At 46.8% G+C, this 14,642-nt stretch overlaps 1 protein-coding gene across 1 annotated transcript in view; it reads left to right on the top strand.

Annotated features, from left to right (window-relative positions):
* KITLG (KIT ligand) overlaps positions 1-14,642 on the top strand; it is a 149,687-nt gene that overhangs the window by 109,184 nt on the left and 25,861 nt on the right. The window contains exon 5 of the mRNA XM_030214993.1: positions 9,797-9,956. Coding sequence (XP_030070853.1) covers positions 9,797-9,956 — 160 coding nt within the window. The remainder of the gene's footprint in view (positions 1-9,796; positions 9,957-14,642) is intronic.

The following is a 14,642-nucleotide window of genomic DNA, read 5'->3' as shown; positions in this document are numbered from 1 at the left end:
GCAGGCAGGTGAGACTGCGGACTGCGGCGGCGGGGAGAGCGACAGGGGATGGCAGTGGCGGGGCGGCCTTGCCCTGGGCCTAGTCTCTTGGCAGCCCTGCATTTGCCTCCCTGTATACTAAGCCGCCCTAGCAGCTGCCGTGCGCCAGTAGCGTAGCAAGGGCGGGGCAGTCCACCCTGGGTACAGGCAGCAAAGGGGGTACACAGAGCAGTCGCGTAGCTATTGGCTCTGCTGGTTCCCTGCCCCCTCTGACGTTACTTCCAGTCCTGGGGCAGGGGAACGGCAGAGCCGATAGCCCGCACACCTGCTCTGTGCAACCCCAGGTGGTGCAGATGATGCGCTTTGGAGGGGGAGAGGGGGTGATGAGGGGAGGGGAGCCTTTGAATAGGCTGTGTCAGCATTGCCAGGAGGCTTAGTAAACGGGGGGGGGGGGGGGGGGGGGGGGGGGAGGGGGTTACAGTCTCTGAAAATAGAGCACAAATGGGATTTGTTATGGGTAATTTTCTTCACCATTTTGGCTAAGATTTCAAATTTTGACATGTACCCCAGGTTATCAATAGAAATCAAACAAAATAAAACATGGAAAAGAAAATAAGATGATACCTTTTTTATTGGACATAACTTAATACATTTCTTGATTAGCTTTCGAAGGTTGCCCTTCTTCCTCAGATCGGAAATAAGCAAATGTGCTAGCTGACAGTGTATATAAGTAATAACTTTCAAGCATTACTATGACAGTCTGACAGGGTGGGAGGAGGGGGGTGGGTAGGAGGTATGCATGGGGACATCAAAGCATATCATTGATATTCTTAACAAGGATCTGGGGTTCCTAGCCCATTATAAACCATAAAGCTGTATGTCTCTGTTGATCACCCTCCCCTCACCTATCCACACCCACCCTGTTAGAATATCAATGATATGCTTTGATGTCCCCATGCATACCTCCGACCCACCCCCATCCTCCCACCCTGTCAGACTGTCATAGTAATGCTTGAATGTTTTCACTTATATACACTGTCAGCTAGCACATTTGCTTATTTCCGATCTGACGAAGAAGGGCAACCTTCGAAAGCTAATCAAGAAATGTATTAAGTTATGTCCAATAAAAAAGGTATCATCTTATTTTCTTTTCCATGTTTTATTTTGTTTGATTTCTATAGATTCTACATGGAATGTTGCTATTCCACTAGCAACATTCCATGTAGAAGTCAGCCCTTGTAGATCACCAATGTGGCCGCGCAGGCTTCTGCTTCTGTGAGTCTGACGTCCTGCACGTACGTGCAGGACGTCAGACTCACAGAAACAGAAGCCTGCGCAGCCTTCTACATGGAATGTTGCTAGTGGAATAGCAACATTCCATGTAGAATCTCCAATAGTAGCAACATTCCATGTAGAATCTCCAATAGTATCTATTTTACTGTCATAGTAATGCTTGAATGTTTTCACTTATATACACTGTCAGCTAGCACATTTGCTTATTTCCGATCTGAGGAAGAAGGGCAACCTTCGAAAGCTAATCAAGAAATGTATTAAGTTATGTCCAATAAAAAAGGTATCATCTTATTTTCTTTTCCATGTTTTATTTTGTTTGATTTCTATTGATAACCTTAAGAGTGGACTAACACGGCTACCACACTCCTCTACTTGACATGTACCCCAGAAAGGGCCTCTGACTCTGAAATTCTGGTATAGATAAGACAGTGGCTGGTGCTGTGAGGGTTGGAATTTATTTTGAATACAAGCTATGTGGGTTTTTTTTTTTGGTTTTCAGGGTGAGAGGTCAAATAAACTTTACTAGCCAGGGGCATGCCTGGATTAAATCCAAACCAGCCCATCCCAAAGATTCTAATCTATATAGATCTAGATTGTTTACTTGGACTGTCCCTTGAACTGTAGCAGAATGGCAGTGACACTTCCAGACACCTAATTGTCCTTTCAACTTGTTTTTCTGCAATTTTGAGATGTTATCACCTGTCTTTGCTAAGGAATTTAGAATCAGTGTCATGGTACTTCAAACAAGGTGATTTGGCCTAAACACAATGGCTTGAGAATAAAACTGTGTAAACCGTGGAATGCAGAATTCCTTCCAGGTATCGCTGCTCCATGGACTGATCAGCAGCAGTTTTGATCAACCTAAGACTAAAGTTATTCAAGTAGTATATTTTTATATGCGGACAGACGTTGCGCACAATTTTCACGGCGCATGATGCAGAAGAGGGTTTTGCGCAGAACCTGACCCCTACACAAATCCTCTTGTTAGACACATATTAAAATCCGACACGATTGAGGTTATTAGCAATTCTGCCTCAATGCGAAGAATGCAGAAGACTATAACACAGAACAGAGGAACTTGAACACCAGGTTTTTTGGGGGGGGGGGGGGGGGGTGTAGGAGAATTACCTTGCTCTTCTGCAGTAGTACTCGTGTTGACTTTAATAGTAACATATAGTAAAATAGTAGATGACGGCAGAAAAAGACCTGCACAGTCCATCCAGTCTGCCCAACAAAATAAACTCCTATGTGCTACTTTTTGTGTGTACCTGACCTTGATTTGTTTCTGCCATTTTCAGGGCACAAGACCGTAGAAGTCTGCCCAGCACTAGCCCTGCCTCCCAACCACTAGCCCCGCCACCCACCACCGGCTCTGGCACAGACCGTATAAGTCTGCCCAGCACTAGCCCTGCCTCCCAACCACTAGCCCCGCCTCCCACCACCGGCTCTGGCACAGACCGTATAAGTCTGCCCAGCACTATCCCTGCCTCCCACCACCAGCTCTGGCACAGACCGTATAAGTCTGCCCAGCACTATCCCCGCCTCCCAACCACCAGTCCCGCCTCCCACTACCGGCTCTGCCACCCAATCTCGGCTAAGCTTCTGAGGATCCATTCCCTCTGAACAGGATTCCTTTATGTTTATCCCATGCATGTTTGAATTCCGTAACCGTTTTCATCTCCACCACCTCCCGCGGGAGGACATTCCAAGTATCCACCACTCTCTCCGTGAAAAAATACTTCCTGACATTTTTCTTGAGTCTGCCCCCCTTCAATCTCACTTCATGGCCTCTAGTTCTACCGCCTGTTTCTTCTTTTTGATGCAAGTCTAACAGTACCCTCAAATTTTTAGACAGAATAGAAGGTAGTGGCGTAGCCACGGGTGGGCAGGGGCCCACCCAGTTTCATTTCTGGCCCACCCAGCGGTGGCACACTTCGTTAGTGTACCTGGCGAGGATCCCAAAGCTGTCTCAGCCCCGGGGCATGCATGAATGAGGGGTGGGATTCTGGTTGAACTGAGCATGCGTGGGGATACTGTTGTCTGCTCCAGGACTGAGACAGCTCGGGGGGGGGGGGGGGGGGGCTCCAGAGAGGACTCTTCAGCTGGCAGGGTTTGAGGATTCTTGCCAGCTAAGATATTCATTTTTTTTTTACCGCTTCAGTGGAGGAAGGGAAAAGAAATGCATGGGCAGTTAGTCCCGCCACCCAGAAACTGAGGTCTGGCTGCGCTACTGGGCGAACGGTTTGATGGTTCTGTGCACAGATCTGAGCAGAATAAAAACCTGTATCTGAGCATGTGCTGGAATGTTACTCTGTTCATAAGTAGCAGCATCGCAAAAGTTTTGTGCACAAAAAAATTTTGTATAGCTGTTATTTTTGCAAAGAATATTCCAGAACATGTGCAGAGGTTTGCCAACATTTGTTTCTGCTTGGACAGAATTTTGTGTGCTTGCATCAGTGGCGTAGCTACGTGGGGCCAGGGCTGGCCTGGGCCCCCATAGATTTGGCCCTGGACCCCCCTGCCAATGACCCTCTCGACACCCTCTCCCACCGCCAACCCTCCCCCACCATCGCCGTGGGCTACCTTTGCTGGCGGGGGACCCCAATCCCCGCCAGCCGAGGTCTTCTTCTTCCCGTAAAGGCTTCGTTCTGTTTTTTACGTCCTGCACGTTGTACGAGCAGGACGTCAGACTCACAGAAACAGGAAGAAGAGGACCTTGGCTGGCGGGGATTGGGGTCCCCCGCCAGCAAAGGTAGGCGACGACGGTGGGGGAGGGTTGGCGGCGGGAGGAGGGTCGAGAGGGTCGTCGGCGGGAGGGGGGTCATCAAAGTTGGTGGTGGTGTTGGCGGCGGGGGGGGGGGGTCGGCAATGGCGGGGGGGGGGGGGGCTAAAATGTGCCCCCTCACTTCGGGCTCTGGACCCCCCTCCCACCGAAGTCTGGCTACGCCCCTGCATCCGGTGTGTTCGCCATGATTACTGCTCATCAAGTTTGCATATGCACTAGCATTAGCTTATCACATCAGTGAGCAAAACTTTGGCGTTACGTTTGCATTAGAAGCAGTGCGCTCAGCCATCGGTGTGTCCCGCCCTCCTCTGATATAACTTCCTGTTTCTGTGAGGGCGGGACACAGTGAGGGAAGGCCCGCCCGAGGCAATCTGTCGCTTTCACAGAGAAGGCGCTGCGCCTGCTGCTTTAGAGATGTTTTTTAATGCAAATGAAGGGGGTCGGATGGCAGGCAGAAGGGAGCAGAGGGTAGGTAGGTGGAGACTGGGAACCGCGGCGCCGGCGGCATGGGAGCAGGAGAGGGAGGCGACAGCAGTAGTGATTGAGGGGTGGGGAGGGCTATCCTTGGGGGGGTGCGGTGATCCTGGGGGCAGGCGCAGCAATCTTGGGGGGGCACGGTGTTGCCCCAGATCCGGCTCAGTCTCTCGGCGGCCCTGGCTGATGTTCACCACATAACCAACCAGGGTAACCACATAAGAGTCAGTCCTATCTTTAAGCAGTTCACCATGCTGGTTAAATGCTTATTATCACACTTAGGGGCCCTTTTAGTAAAGTTTAGTGCGTGCTAACAGACATTAGTGCACCCTAAGCTTTAATAAAAGGGCCCCCTTAATCGTCAATGGTTTCAGCGGCTCCATATACCTAGAAATTCAGTGCCGGAACCTGGACATGGCTCGGCATTGAATTTCCATGGATAACGCTGGTGGTGGTCAGCAAAACACTAGTCTCCACCAGCTGAATATATGGCCCTTTATATATATATATATATATATATATATATATATAAAAAGCAACACCAACGTTCTATGAAGCCTCCAGCCGGAAGTGTGAAGGGGGCGAGATATCCGGTTTCCCTATGAGTGTCTGCCCCGCCCTCTCTGTAACACAGTCAGTGAAGGAAAACAGCAGAGCACGAAATCAAATCGCTGGCTCTGTAACAGTGAAGGACTCAGAGGGGGGAGGGGAGAGAGGCCAGAGGGCAGGGACACACACACTCCCACATGCACACAGAAGAAAACATTGCTAGCCCCCGTTTCATTTGCATCAGAAACGGGCCTATATATATAAAAGTACATAAGTATTGCTATACTGGGAAAGAGCAAAGGTCCATCAAGCCCAGCATCCTGTTTCCAACAGTGGCCAATCCAGATCACAACTACCTGGCAAGATCCCAAAAAAATACAAAACATTCTATACTGCTTATCTCAGAAATAGTGGATTTTCCCCAAGTCCATTTAATAACAGTCTATGGACTTTTCCTTTAGGAAGCCGTCCAAATCTTTTTAAAACTCCGCTAAGCTAACCGCCTTTACCACATTCTCTGCCAACAAATTCCAGAGTTTAATTACACGTTGAGTGAAGAAAAATTTTCTCCGATTCATTTTAAATTTACTACATTGTAACTTCATCGCATGCTCCTAGTCCTAGTATTTTTGGAAAACGTGAACAGACGCTTCACATCCACCCGTTCCACTCCACTCATTATTTATAGACCTCTATCATATCTCCCCTCAGCCGCCTTTTCTCCAAGCTGAAGAGCCCTAGCCGCTTTAGCCTTTCCTCGTAGGGAAGTTGTCACATCCCCTTTATCATTTTCGTCGCCCTTCTCTGCACCTTTTCTAATTCCACTATACAGTGGTGGAAATAAGTATTTGATCCCTTGCTGATTTTGTAAGTTTGCCCACTGACAAAGACATGAGCAGCCCATAATTGAAGGGTAGGTTATTGGTAACAGTGAGAGAGATAGCACATCACAAATTAAATCCGGAAAATCACATTGTGGAAAGTATATGAATTTATTTGCATTCTGCAGAGGGAAATAAGTATTTAATCCCTCTGGCAAACAAGACCTAATACTTGGTGGCAAAACCCTTGTTGGCAAGCACAGCGGTCAGACGTCTTCTGTAGTTGATGATGAGGTTTGCACACATGTCAGGAGGAATTTTGGTCCACTCCTCTTTGCAGATCATCTCTAAATCATTAAGAGTTCTGGGCTGTCGCTTGGCAACTCGCAGCTTCAGCTCCCTCCATAAGTTTTCAATGGGATTAAGGTCTGGTGACTGGCTAGGCCACTCCATGACCCTAATGTGCTTCTTCCTGAGCCACTCCTTTGTTGCCTTGGCTGTATGTTTTGGGTCATTGTCGTGCTGGAAGACCCAGCCACGACCCATTTTTAAGGCCCTGGCGGAGGGAAGGAGGTTGTCACTCAGAATTGTACGGTACATGGCCCCATCCATTCTCCCATTGATGCGGTGAAGTAGTCCTGTGCCCTTAGCAGAGAAACACCCCCAAAACATAACATTTCCACCTCCATGCTTGACAGTGGGGACGGTGTTCTTTGGGTCATAGGCAGCATTTCTCTTCCTCCAAACACGGCGAGTTGAGTTCATGCCAAAGAGCTCAATTTTTGTCTCATCTGACCACAGCACCTTCTCCCAATCACTCTCGGCATCATCCAGGTGTTCACTGGCAAACTTCAGACGGGCCGTCACATGTGCCTTCCGGAGCAGGGGGACCTTGCGGGCACTGCAGGATTGCAATCCGTTATGTCGTAATGTGTTACCAATGGTTTTCGTGGTGACAGTGGTCCCAGCTGCCTTGAGATCATTGACAAGTTCCCCCCTTGTAGTTGTAAGCTGATTTCTAACCTTCCTCATGATCAAGGATACCCCACGAGGTGAGATTTTGCGTGGAGCCCCAGATCTTTGTCGATTGACAGTCATTTTGTACTTCTTCCATTTTCTTACTATGGCACCAACTGTTGTCTCCTTCTCGCCCAGCGTCTTACTGATGGTTTTGTAGCCCATTCCAGCCTTGTGCAGGTGTATGATCTTGTCCCTGACATCCTTAGACAGCTCCTTGCTCTTGGCCATTTTGTAGAGGTTAGAGTCTGACTGATTCACTGAGTCTGTGGACAGGTGTCTTTCATACAGGTGACCATTGCCGACAGCTGTCTGTCATGCAGGTAACGAGTTGATTTGGAGCATCTACCTGGTCTGTAGGGGCCAGATCTCTTACTGGTTGGTGGGGGATCAAATACTTATTTCCCTCTGCAGAATGCAAATAAATTCATATACTTTCCACAATGTGATTTTCCGGATTTAATTTGTGATGTGCTATCTCTCACTGTTACCAATAACCTACCCTTCAATTATGGGCTGCTCATGTCTTTGTCAGTGGGCAAACTTACAAAATCAGCAAGGGATCAAATACTTATTTCCACCACTGTATCTTTTTTGAGATACGGCGACCAGAATTGAACACAATATTCAAGGTGTGGTCGAATGAAACCTAAGATACTCAATGGAAGTTTCATAGGCGGAAACAGTACCTAACTAAAGGTACATACAGTATTTTGTATTGGTCAGACAAGTGTTGTCCCACACGCCAGTTTAAAGTGACTCACCCTGCTTTGTCCATTTCCCCTTTAAATAGGCTGCCCGTTAAATGCTTTTTAACACTGAGAAGAGCCAACAGCACCTGCTTCACTATCTTAATATTTAATGTCGTGGCGTGAAGCTTCTTTCCATCCTTGCACTGATGGTATCTTAAATCTTTAAGAGGCTGACATTATAGATTGAAGGCGCGCTGAAAAATGCAGGAGGAGTGGAGCAGTAAAATTTCATTGGCATTGCTCCCAGTATTCGTTTTAGAAAAAGTACTTATTTTATGAGATTTTTCACTTTTCACTCAGTATTTTATGATAAAGGGTTACAAGTTCAGTTATGTAAAGTTTATGTGTTGGATTTTTAATGTGTTGTATCAATGTACACAGGGGGAAAGACTTTCTTACTTTGCTGTAGTTTGCAAAACATAGTGGGCATTGACTTTGACTTTGGGGGAAGGGTTTGGGGGGGGGGGTAGAGCAGTTTTTCTCTTGCTCCTTTGGGCTTCCAGTTCAGTCAGAATGAGGATACAACACCATTCACAACCATGGGGGGGGGGGGGGGGGGGGGGGCTAGTGCTGGGCAGACTCCTGCGTTCTGTGCCCTGAAAATGGCAGATACAAATCAAGGTCAGGTATACATATAAAGTAGCTCATATGAGTTTATCTTGTTGGGCAGACTGGATGGACTGTACAGGTCTTTTTCTGCCGTCACCTACTATGTTATGCTACTATGTTATATTCCTTCTAAGCTGTGCAGGAGTCCTCCACTTACATTCCTGCCAGTAGGGGTGCTGTTTCAATATCACAGTTTCAATAGTGAGAGAAGACAAGTTCTACAGGACTCTATAGGACCTACCTGTTCCTAGTGATTGAAAACGCAACTTTGAAGCTCCCCCTCCCCCCCCCCCCCCCCCCCCCCCCCCCCCCCCCCCCCACTGGCAGCAATGTGGTTGAAGAACTTTCACACAACTTAGAGGGAACATTGATAGTGGAGTCCTAATCAGGGGCCTCAGTCGGCACTCTTCAGGGAGCGGCATCGTCCGCTTGTCTACGGCTGCCTCTCTGATGTAACTTCCTGTTTCGTCCGAGGCTCAGGTAGCCACAGTAAAGGAAAGAGGCAGGTGCCAGCAGCAGGGCAGCATATGAGAATTGTTGCCGCTGCCAGGTTTGGAACGTGACGAAACAGATAAACACCGCGAATGGGGTGGAGGAAGGAAGGGAGGCAGCGTCTTGACCCGGAAGGGGGAGGCATCTTTGCATGGGGTGGGGAGTGGCATCTCGGTCTGGTGGGGCAGCATTTCGGCCTGGGGGGGGGGGGGGGCGGCATCTTAGCTCCGCCTCAGATGGCATCTTGCCTTGGGCCGGCACTGGTCCCGATATATACAGTATCCAGATGCTTGCATTAATATCAGGTATTATAAATGGTAAAGTTAATCTTTTATCTGCTTTTAGGTTTTCCTGGCATATGAAATATGCTACTAACACAATGGGCCCAATATTCAGACCATGGGAGTTAGTTGGGCTAACTCCCGCAGTCAGCACTGAGCCCAGGTATTCAACCCCGGGCCGTTTCTGGTGACTGGCATTGAACATCCAGTTCATTTTTGGCTGCTTCAAATTTAACCGGCCAAGCTGATATTCAGCACCAGCTGGTTAAGTTTGAACCATGTGAATACCAGGCCTAAGTAGGCCTGGTATTCACATGGCCAAATATGGCCACCACACGCGCGCTGAAAATCGGCAGATAGCCAATTATATCGCATGAAGTAACCGCCTATCTGCTATCCGCTAAACACGAATTTTCAAGGTGTCATGGCTGGCCATGTCCCTCTGAAAATTTGTAGATAACCAGTCATGGTGCATTTAACTAGCCAGGTGCTGATCCTGGCTGGCTGAATACTTTTGAATATTGGGGGGGGGAAACACGATTCTCGATAGCAACGATGATATGAATTAAACGTGTATTTGGAAATTGATGTATGGCCTGGTGTCATGTCTCCTAAATTCTGTGAGCTGAACATTCATCCCCAGCAAATACCTAGAGTCTTGTTGATTCTTACCCAGCTTAACTTTTTACTGTACATGTATGAACTGTAATGTGTGTGTTTTGTGTTTTATTTATTATCCCTTAGGAATTTATAGAGGACTATCCTTATTATAAAGAAGGCTCAATAATTCCACGTGAATTCTTCAGGAATGTGACTAGAACCATCGATATTTTCAAGGATACCAACAATGTACACTATGATAGTATGTGTATTGTACCCACGACCACAGTAATTCCACAAACAGGTAAGGAGTAGTTCAGCCACCACATTCATTTTGGTTCTAGAGTATTTACATGAATTCTGTCTGAGCCTGTCCTGCACGTGCTGCATTTAAATCTCTTCCAAACTATGGAGAAGTTGATTGTTTCAGGTTTATTAGCATCCCAGTGTAATTCTAATTCTAGCATCCCAGTGTGGTTCTAATTGACTCAGCTCACCAAAATGCTGGGTGATCAGATTCTACTCCGAACTTTGACTTGGTTTCTTGATCTGAGACTAATATGGCTCTAGATTGAATGCTAAAACTAGGCCTTCAAGACTGAGACAATGGGAGTCCTTTATTTCAACCAGACCCGACACGGGCCGTGTTTCGGCGTAAACAATGCCTGACTCAGGCGTTTATTAATAAAACATATAAAGTACAATCAAAAATAAAATAGATATATAAAAAATATAAAATGTACTTATAGGAGAACACATACATAGTAAGATAATGAGCATCTACATAAAAATAATAAACAGTAAAATGTAAAACAATAGAATAAATAACATTATTACTGTCGGGTCTGATTGAAAATAAAGGACTCCCGTTGTCTCAGTCCTGAAGGCCCAGTTGTGCTTTTTTCTTTGTTTTGCTATTTTTGTATACTGTTTTTCCCTCTCTGGTTACTTTGTCTAGATTGAATGCTCCCATTCATATCTAACTGCAGGAAAAACCACAGATCAGCATCATGCCTACCCCCCCTACCTATCAAGTGGGTATCTTGGTGGAAAAGCAAGGGGCACCCGTCACTGGAAGCAATGCAAACCATACAAATTACAACCCCTTTTCAGAACTGTGCTGCAACAGACTCACAAATCCATCCAAAAATCTTTGAATCTGGGACAAACTTATTCAGACTGGATTGTTGAGATGGTATGCAGCCAGCTTACCCATCTGTGTCTGTTTCAAATTTCTGATATTTTGGCATGATCATTAGAACTACATTTTGAACCATATTCTGTACCCCTCAGCCAGAGCACTGCTGCACCCTACCCCCTTCGAAACAGCAAGCTTGCATCAGCGTGCCTAAGTATGCACATGTGTTCAAGGGTCCTGAGCGCACTGTCTTATAGTGCTGCAAACCTGGGAAGATGTAGTGTGGGGGCAGCAGGGAAGACAGGAGGGGCAAGGGGAAGGAACGAAAGGAGTAAGGAAGGGAAGAGAAGGAGAGATGCTGGATTGTGGGGGTTAGGGAAGGGAAAAAGAGATCTTGGGCATGACAGATTGATGGACACAGAGTAGAGAAGGGAAGGGAGATGCTGGATGTGGGGCTGTAAGAAAGGAAGGGGAAGTGTTGGAAATGGGGCAAAGTGGAGAGGGGAAAATTCTGGACATGAAGAGAAGGAGATGGAGATAGAGAGGAGATGCTGGACACAGAGCAGGGGGAGATGGAGAAAGAGGAGAAATGCTGTGCAGGGGGGGATGGAGAAAGATGGGAGATGCTGGTCACAGGGCAAGTGTGATAGAGAGAGAAGGAGAATTATAAAAGGCTAATAAGAGGCCTGAAAATAGGAGGCTGGAGAAGGAAAGAGAGATTGGAACTAGAAGGGTTGGAGTGAGGAAGAAGGACAGCGGAGGGTAAATGCAGTAAAAAAAAAAAAGGGGGGGAGGGAGAGAGAAAGAGAACCTGTAGACTGAATTGTGAGGAGCAGGAGTGAAATTTGAATGGATACAGAAGCAGAAAAATAAGTGGAAAAAAAAACTGAAAACGAAATAACAGTGTCGGAGATAGATATAGAGGGTGAAATGAAGACAGGAGGAGAGAAAAGAAATGGCAGATGAACAGGAGACCCTGGAAACAGAGTTAAAAGGACACAGCCAGAGGAAGCAGAAAACAGAGACTTATTTGTCCTGTTTGTCTGTCCTAGTTAGATGGTAAGCTCTTTCAAGCAGGGACTGTCTCTTTATATCCAGTGTACAGCGCTGCGTACGTCTGGTAGCGCTATAGAAATGATAAGTAGTAGTAGTAGAGACTGAGAGTTAGATGATTAGAAAATGAAATGATAAGACCATAATGGTACAATAAAGAACTTCATTTTCTATTTAGTGATTAGAGTATGTGAGTACATATTTTGCATATTATTGGGGGAAGGCATAGCTGTCTAGTGTTACACTGTGGCTTCATGGATTTTGTACATAAGTACATAAGTAATGCCACACTGGGAAAAGACCAAAGGTCCATCGAGCCCAGCATCCTGTCCATGACAGCGGCCAATCCAGGCCAAGGGCACCTGGCGAGCTTCCCAAACGTACAAACATTCTATACATGTTATTCCTGGAATTGTGGATTTTTCCCAAGTCCATTTAGTAGTGGTTTATGGACTTGTCCTTTAGGAAACTGTCTAACCCCTTTTTAAACTCTGCTAAGCTAACCGCCTTCACCACATTCGCCGGCAACGAATTCCAGAGTTTAATTACAAGTTGGGTGAAAAAACATTTTCTCCGATTTGTTTTAAATTTACTACACTGTAGTTTCACCGCATGCCCCCTAGTCCTAGTATTTTTGGAAAGTGTGAACAGACGCTTCACATCTACCTGTTCCACTCCACTCAGTATTTTATATACCTCTATCATGTCCCCCTCAGCCGTCTCTTCTCCAAGCTGAAAAGCCCTAGCCTCCTTAGTCTCTCTTCATAGGGAAGTCGTCCCCTTGTATCTGGTTTAGTTTTTATTTATATCTTTCTATATTTAGTTTGTGGTTATTTATGCTGTACTTTGTGAGGGTCTATCTGTGTGAGAAAGTATGCAAGTTAGATTGAATTGGACCTCTTCCCTGAGGAAGTAATGAAACTTGGCCATGTGGTGGAGGTTCTCACTGTGCTGGAAACCGCTGCAAGTTAAGAGGTGCTAGTCACAAATAGTTTTATATATTCATACTGTTCTTTTTTTTCAATCCATGAATTTTATTTATGACAAATTATTAGCAATAATAACAGAAGTAATACATGTTACACAAAAAAAGTTAAAAAAACATCATAATATTTAAGTCTCCTTCTAAATCTTTTGATTTGTCCATATTGCAATTGAAGCTACTTGACATTCTCCTTACCATTGCTCAGAGACACATTCTTCAGACCTGGAAATCTACACAATTGAACATTCATTTTTGGTGGAATACAGTTCTACAGCATCAGAAATTTGAGTTTGCCTTGGCAGAGAAGTTGTCAGTCTCTAAAAGTCTTCTTTAGAAAAGTACCTCCAATCTACTCAGACTTAACCTCAGCTTAACGCAAAGGACTTATATGTGAGACACCTAGTCAATGTTTTCTATTTTCCTTTTTCTTTCCACTTTTGTTCCCCACCCTTGTCCTTTATTGTTCCTTGTATCTGGAAAACCGATAAAATATTTGGAAAAAAAAAACCCATACTGAATCAATGAAGATTTGCACAACATTGCCTAAAATGTTTGGATAGCAATGCTGTTCCTGTGAACTCTAATAATCCTGATACCGTTACTATGAAAACAATGAAAATATTTTCGTTTCCTGAAGCGATATTGACACTGTTATTTGAGTTATGTCCAAGTAAAAGTTGCTGGGAAGTTACCGTTGTAGTTTTTTATGTCCCTGCACACTAGGGGCGTAGCTAGGTGGGGGCATGGGCCCCCACAGATTTAACCCTGCCCCCCTGCTTCCATCCCCCCACTGCCGCCGACCGTCCCCCACCACATTTGACCCCCCCCCCCGCCGCTGCAATCCCTCCCCCACTGCCACAGTCAGGTACCTTTGCTGGCGGGGGTCCCCAACCCCTGCAAGCCGAAGTCCTCTTCAGCGCCGGTCTCCAGTGCATTGCTGATCTGGATTCTATTTCTGTGAGTACTGACGTCCTGCACATAGGAACGTGCAGGACATCAGGACTCACAGAAACAGAATCCAGATCAGCGAACGCGCCGGACTCGGACACCGGCGCTGAAGGGGACTTCAGCTGGCGGGGATCTGGGACCCCCGCCAGCAAAGGTACCTGGCGGTGGTGGGGAAGGGTTGGCGGCAGCGGGAGGGGGGGGGTCCAATGTGGATGGGGGGGGCTAAAATGCGCCCCTCACCTCGGGCTCTGGACCCCCCTCCCACCAAAGTCTGGCTACGCCCCTGCTGCACACTTAATATTTTTGTCCTATCTATTGGATTTAACGTAAGTTGGGCTTGAAAATGTGGACCGACACTAGTATTCTGTAAGAGCAAATCCACGTGGAATTGCCAATATAGAATTCACGCTTAGGGCCAGATTCCATATAACGCCCCTGGGGTCCTTTTATCAAGCTGCGGGAAAAAGAGACCTGCCCTAGAGGCAGGTGCCATTTTCCTGAGTGCCAGGGCCATTTTTACTGCAGCAGGTAAAAAGCCCCCAGACCCACATGGCCAAGCGGTAAGATAACTCTTACCATGTGGCCATGCAGTGGGGAGCCCTTACTGCCACCCACTGAGGTGGCGATAAGGGCTCCCGCAGTAAACCGGTGGTAACCTGGCAGTGGCGATGCCTGATTACCGCCAGGTTACCGCTACGCAAGCCACTTCTGGGGCTTTTCTTTTTCTCCCAGAAATGGAGCACGCTTGGGGTGAAACCGCCACCGGCGGACGGGATGAGCCGGCGGTGGTCCCGATTTAGCATTCGGTAAGCCCGCATTGGATTTACCGACGCTTTGTAAAAGACCCCCCCCCTAGAGATCCGCAC

Source organism: Microcaecilia unicolor, chromosome 9, assembly GCF_901765095.1.
Source record: "Microcaecilia unicolor chromosome 9, aMicUni1.1, whole genome shotgun sequence".
Taxonomy (NCBI): domain Eukaryota; kingdom Metazoa; phylum Chordata; class Amphibia; order Gymnophiona; family Siphonopidae; genus Microcaecilia; species Microcaecilia unicolor.
Note: the sequence above shows the minus strand (reverse complement) of the source record. Positions and strands in the feature narration are given on the sequence as shown.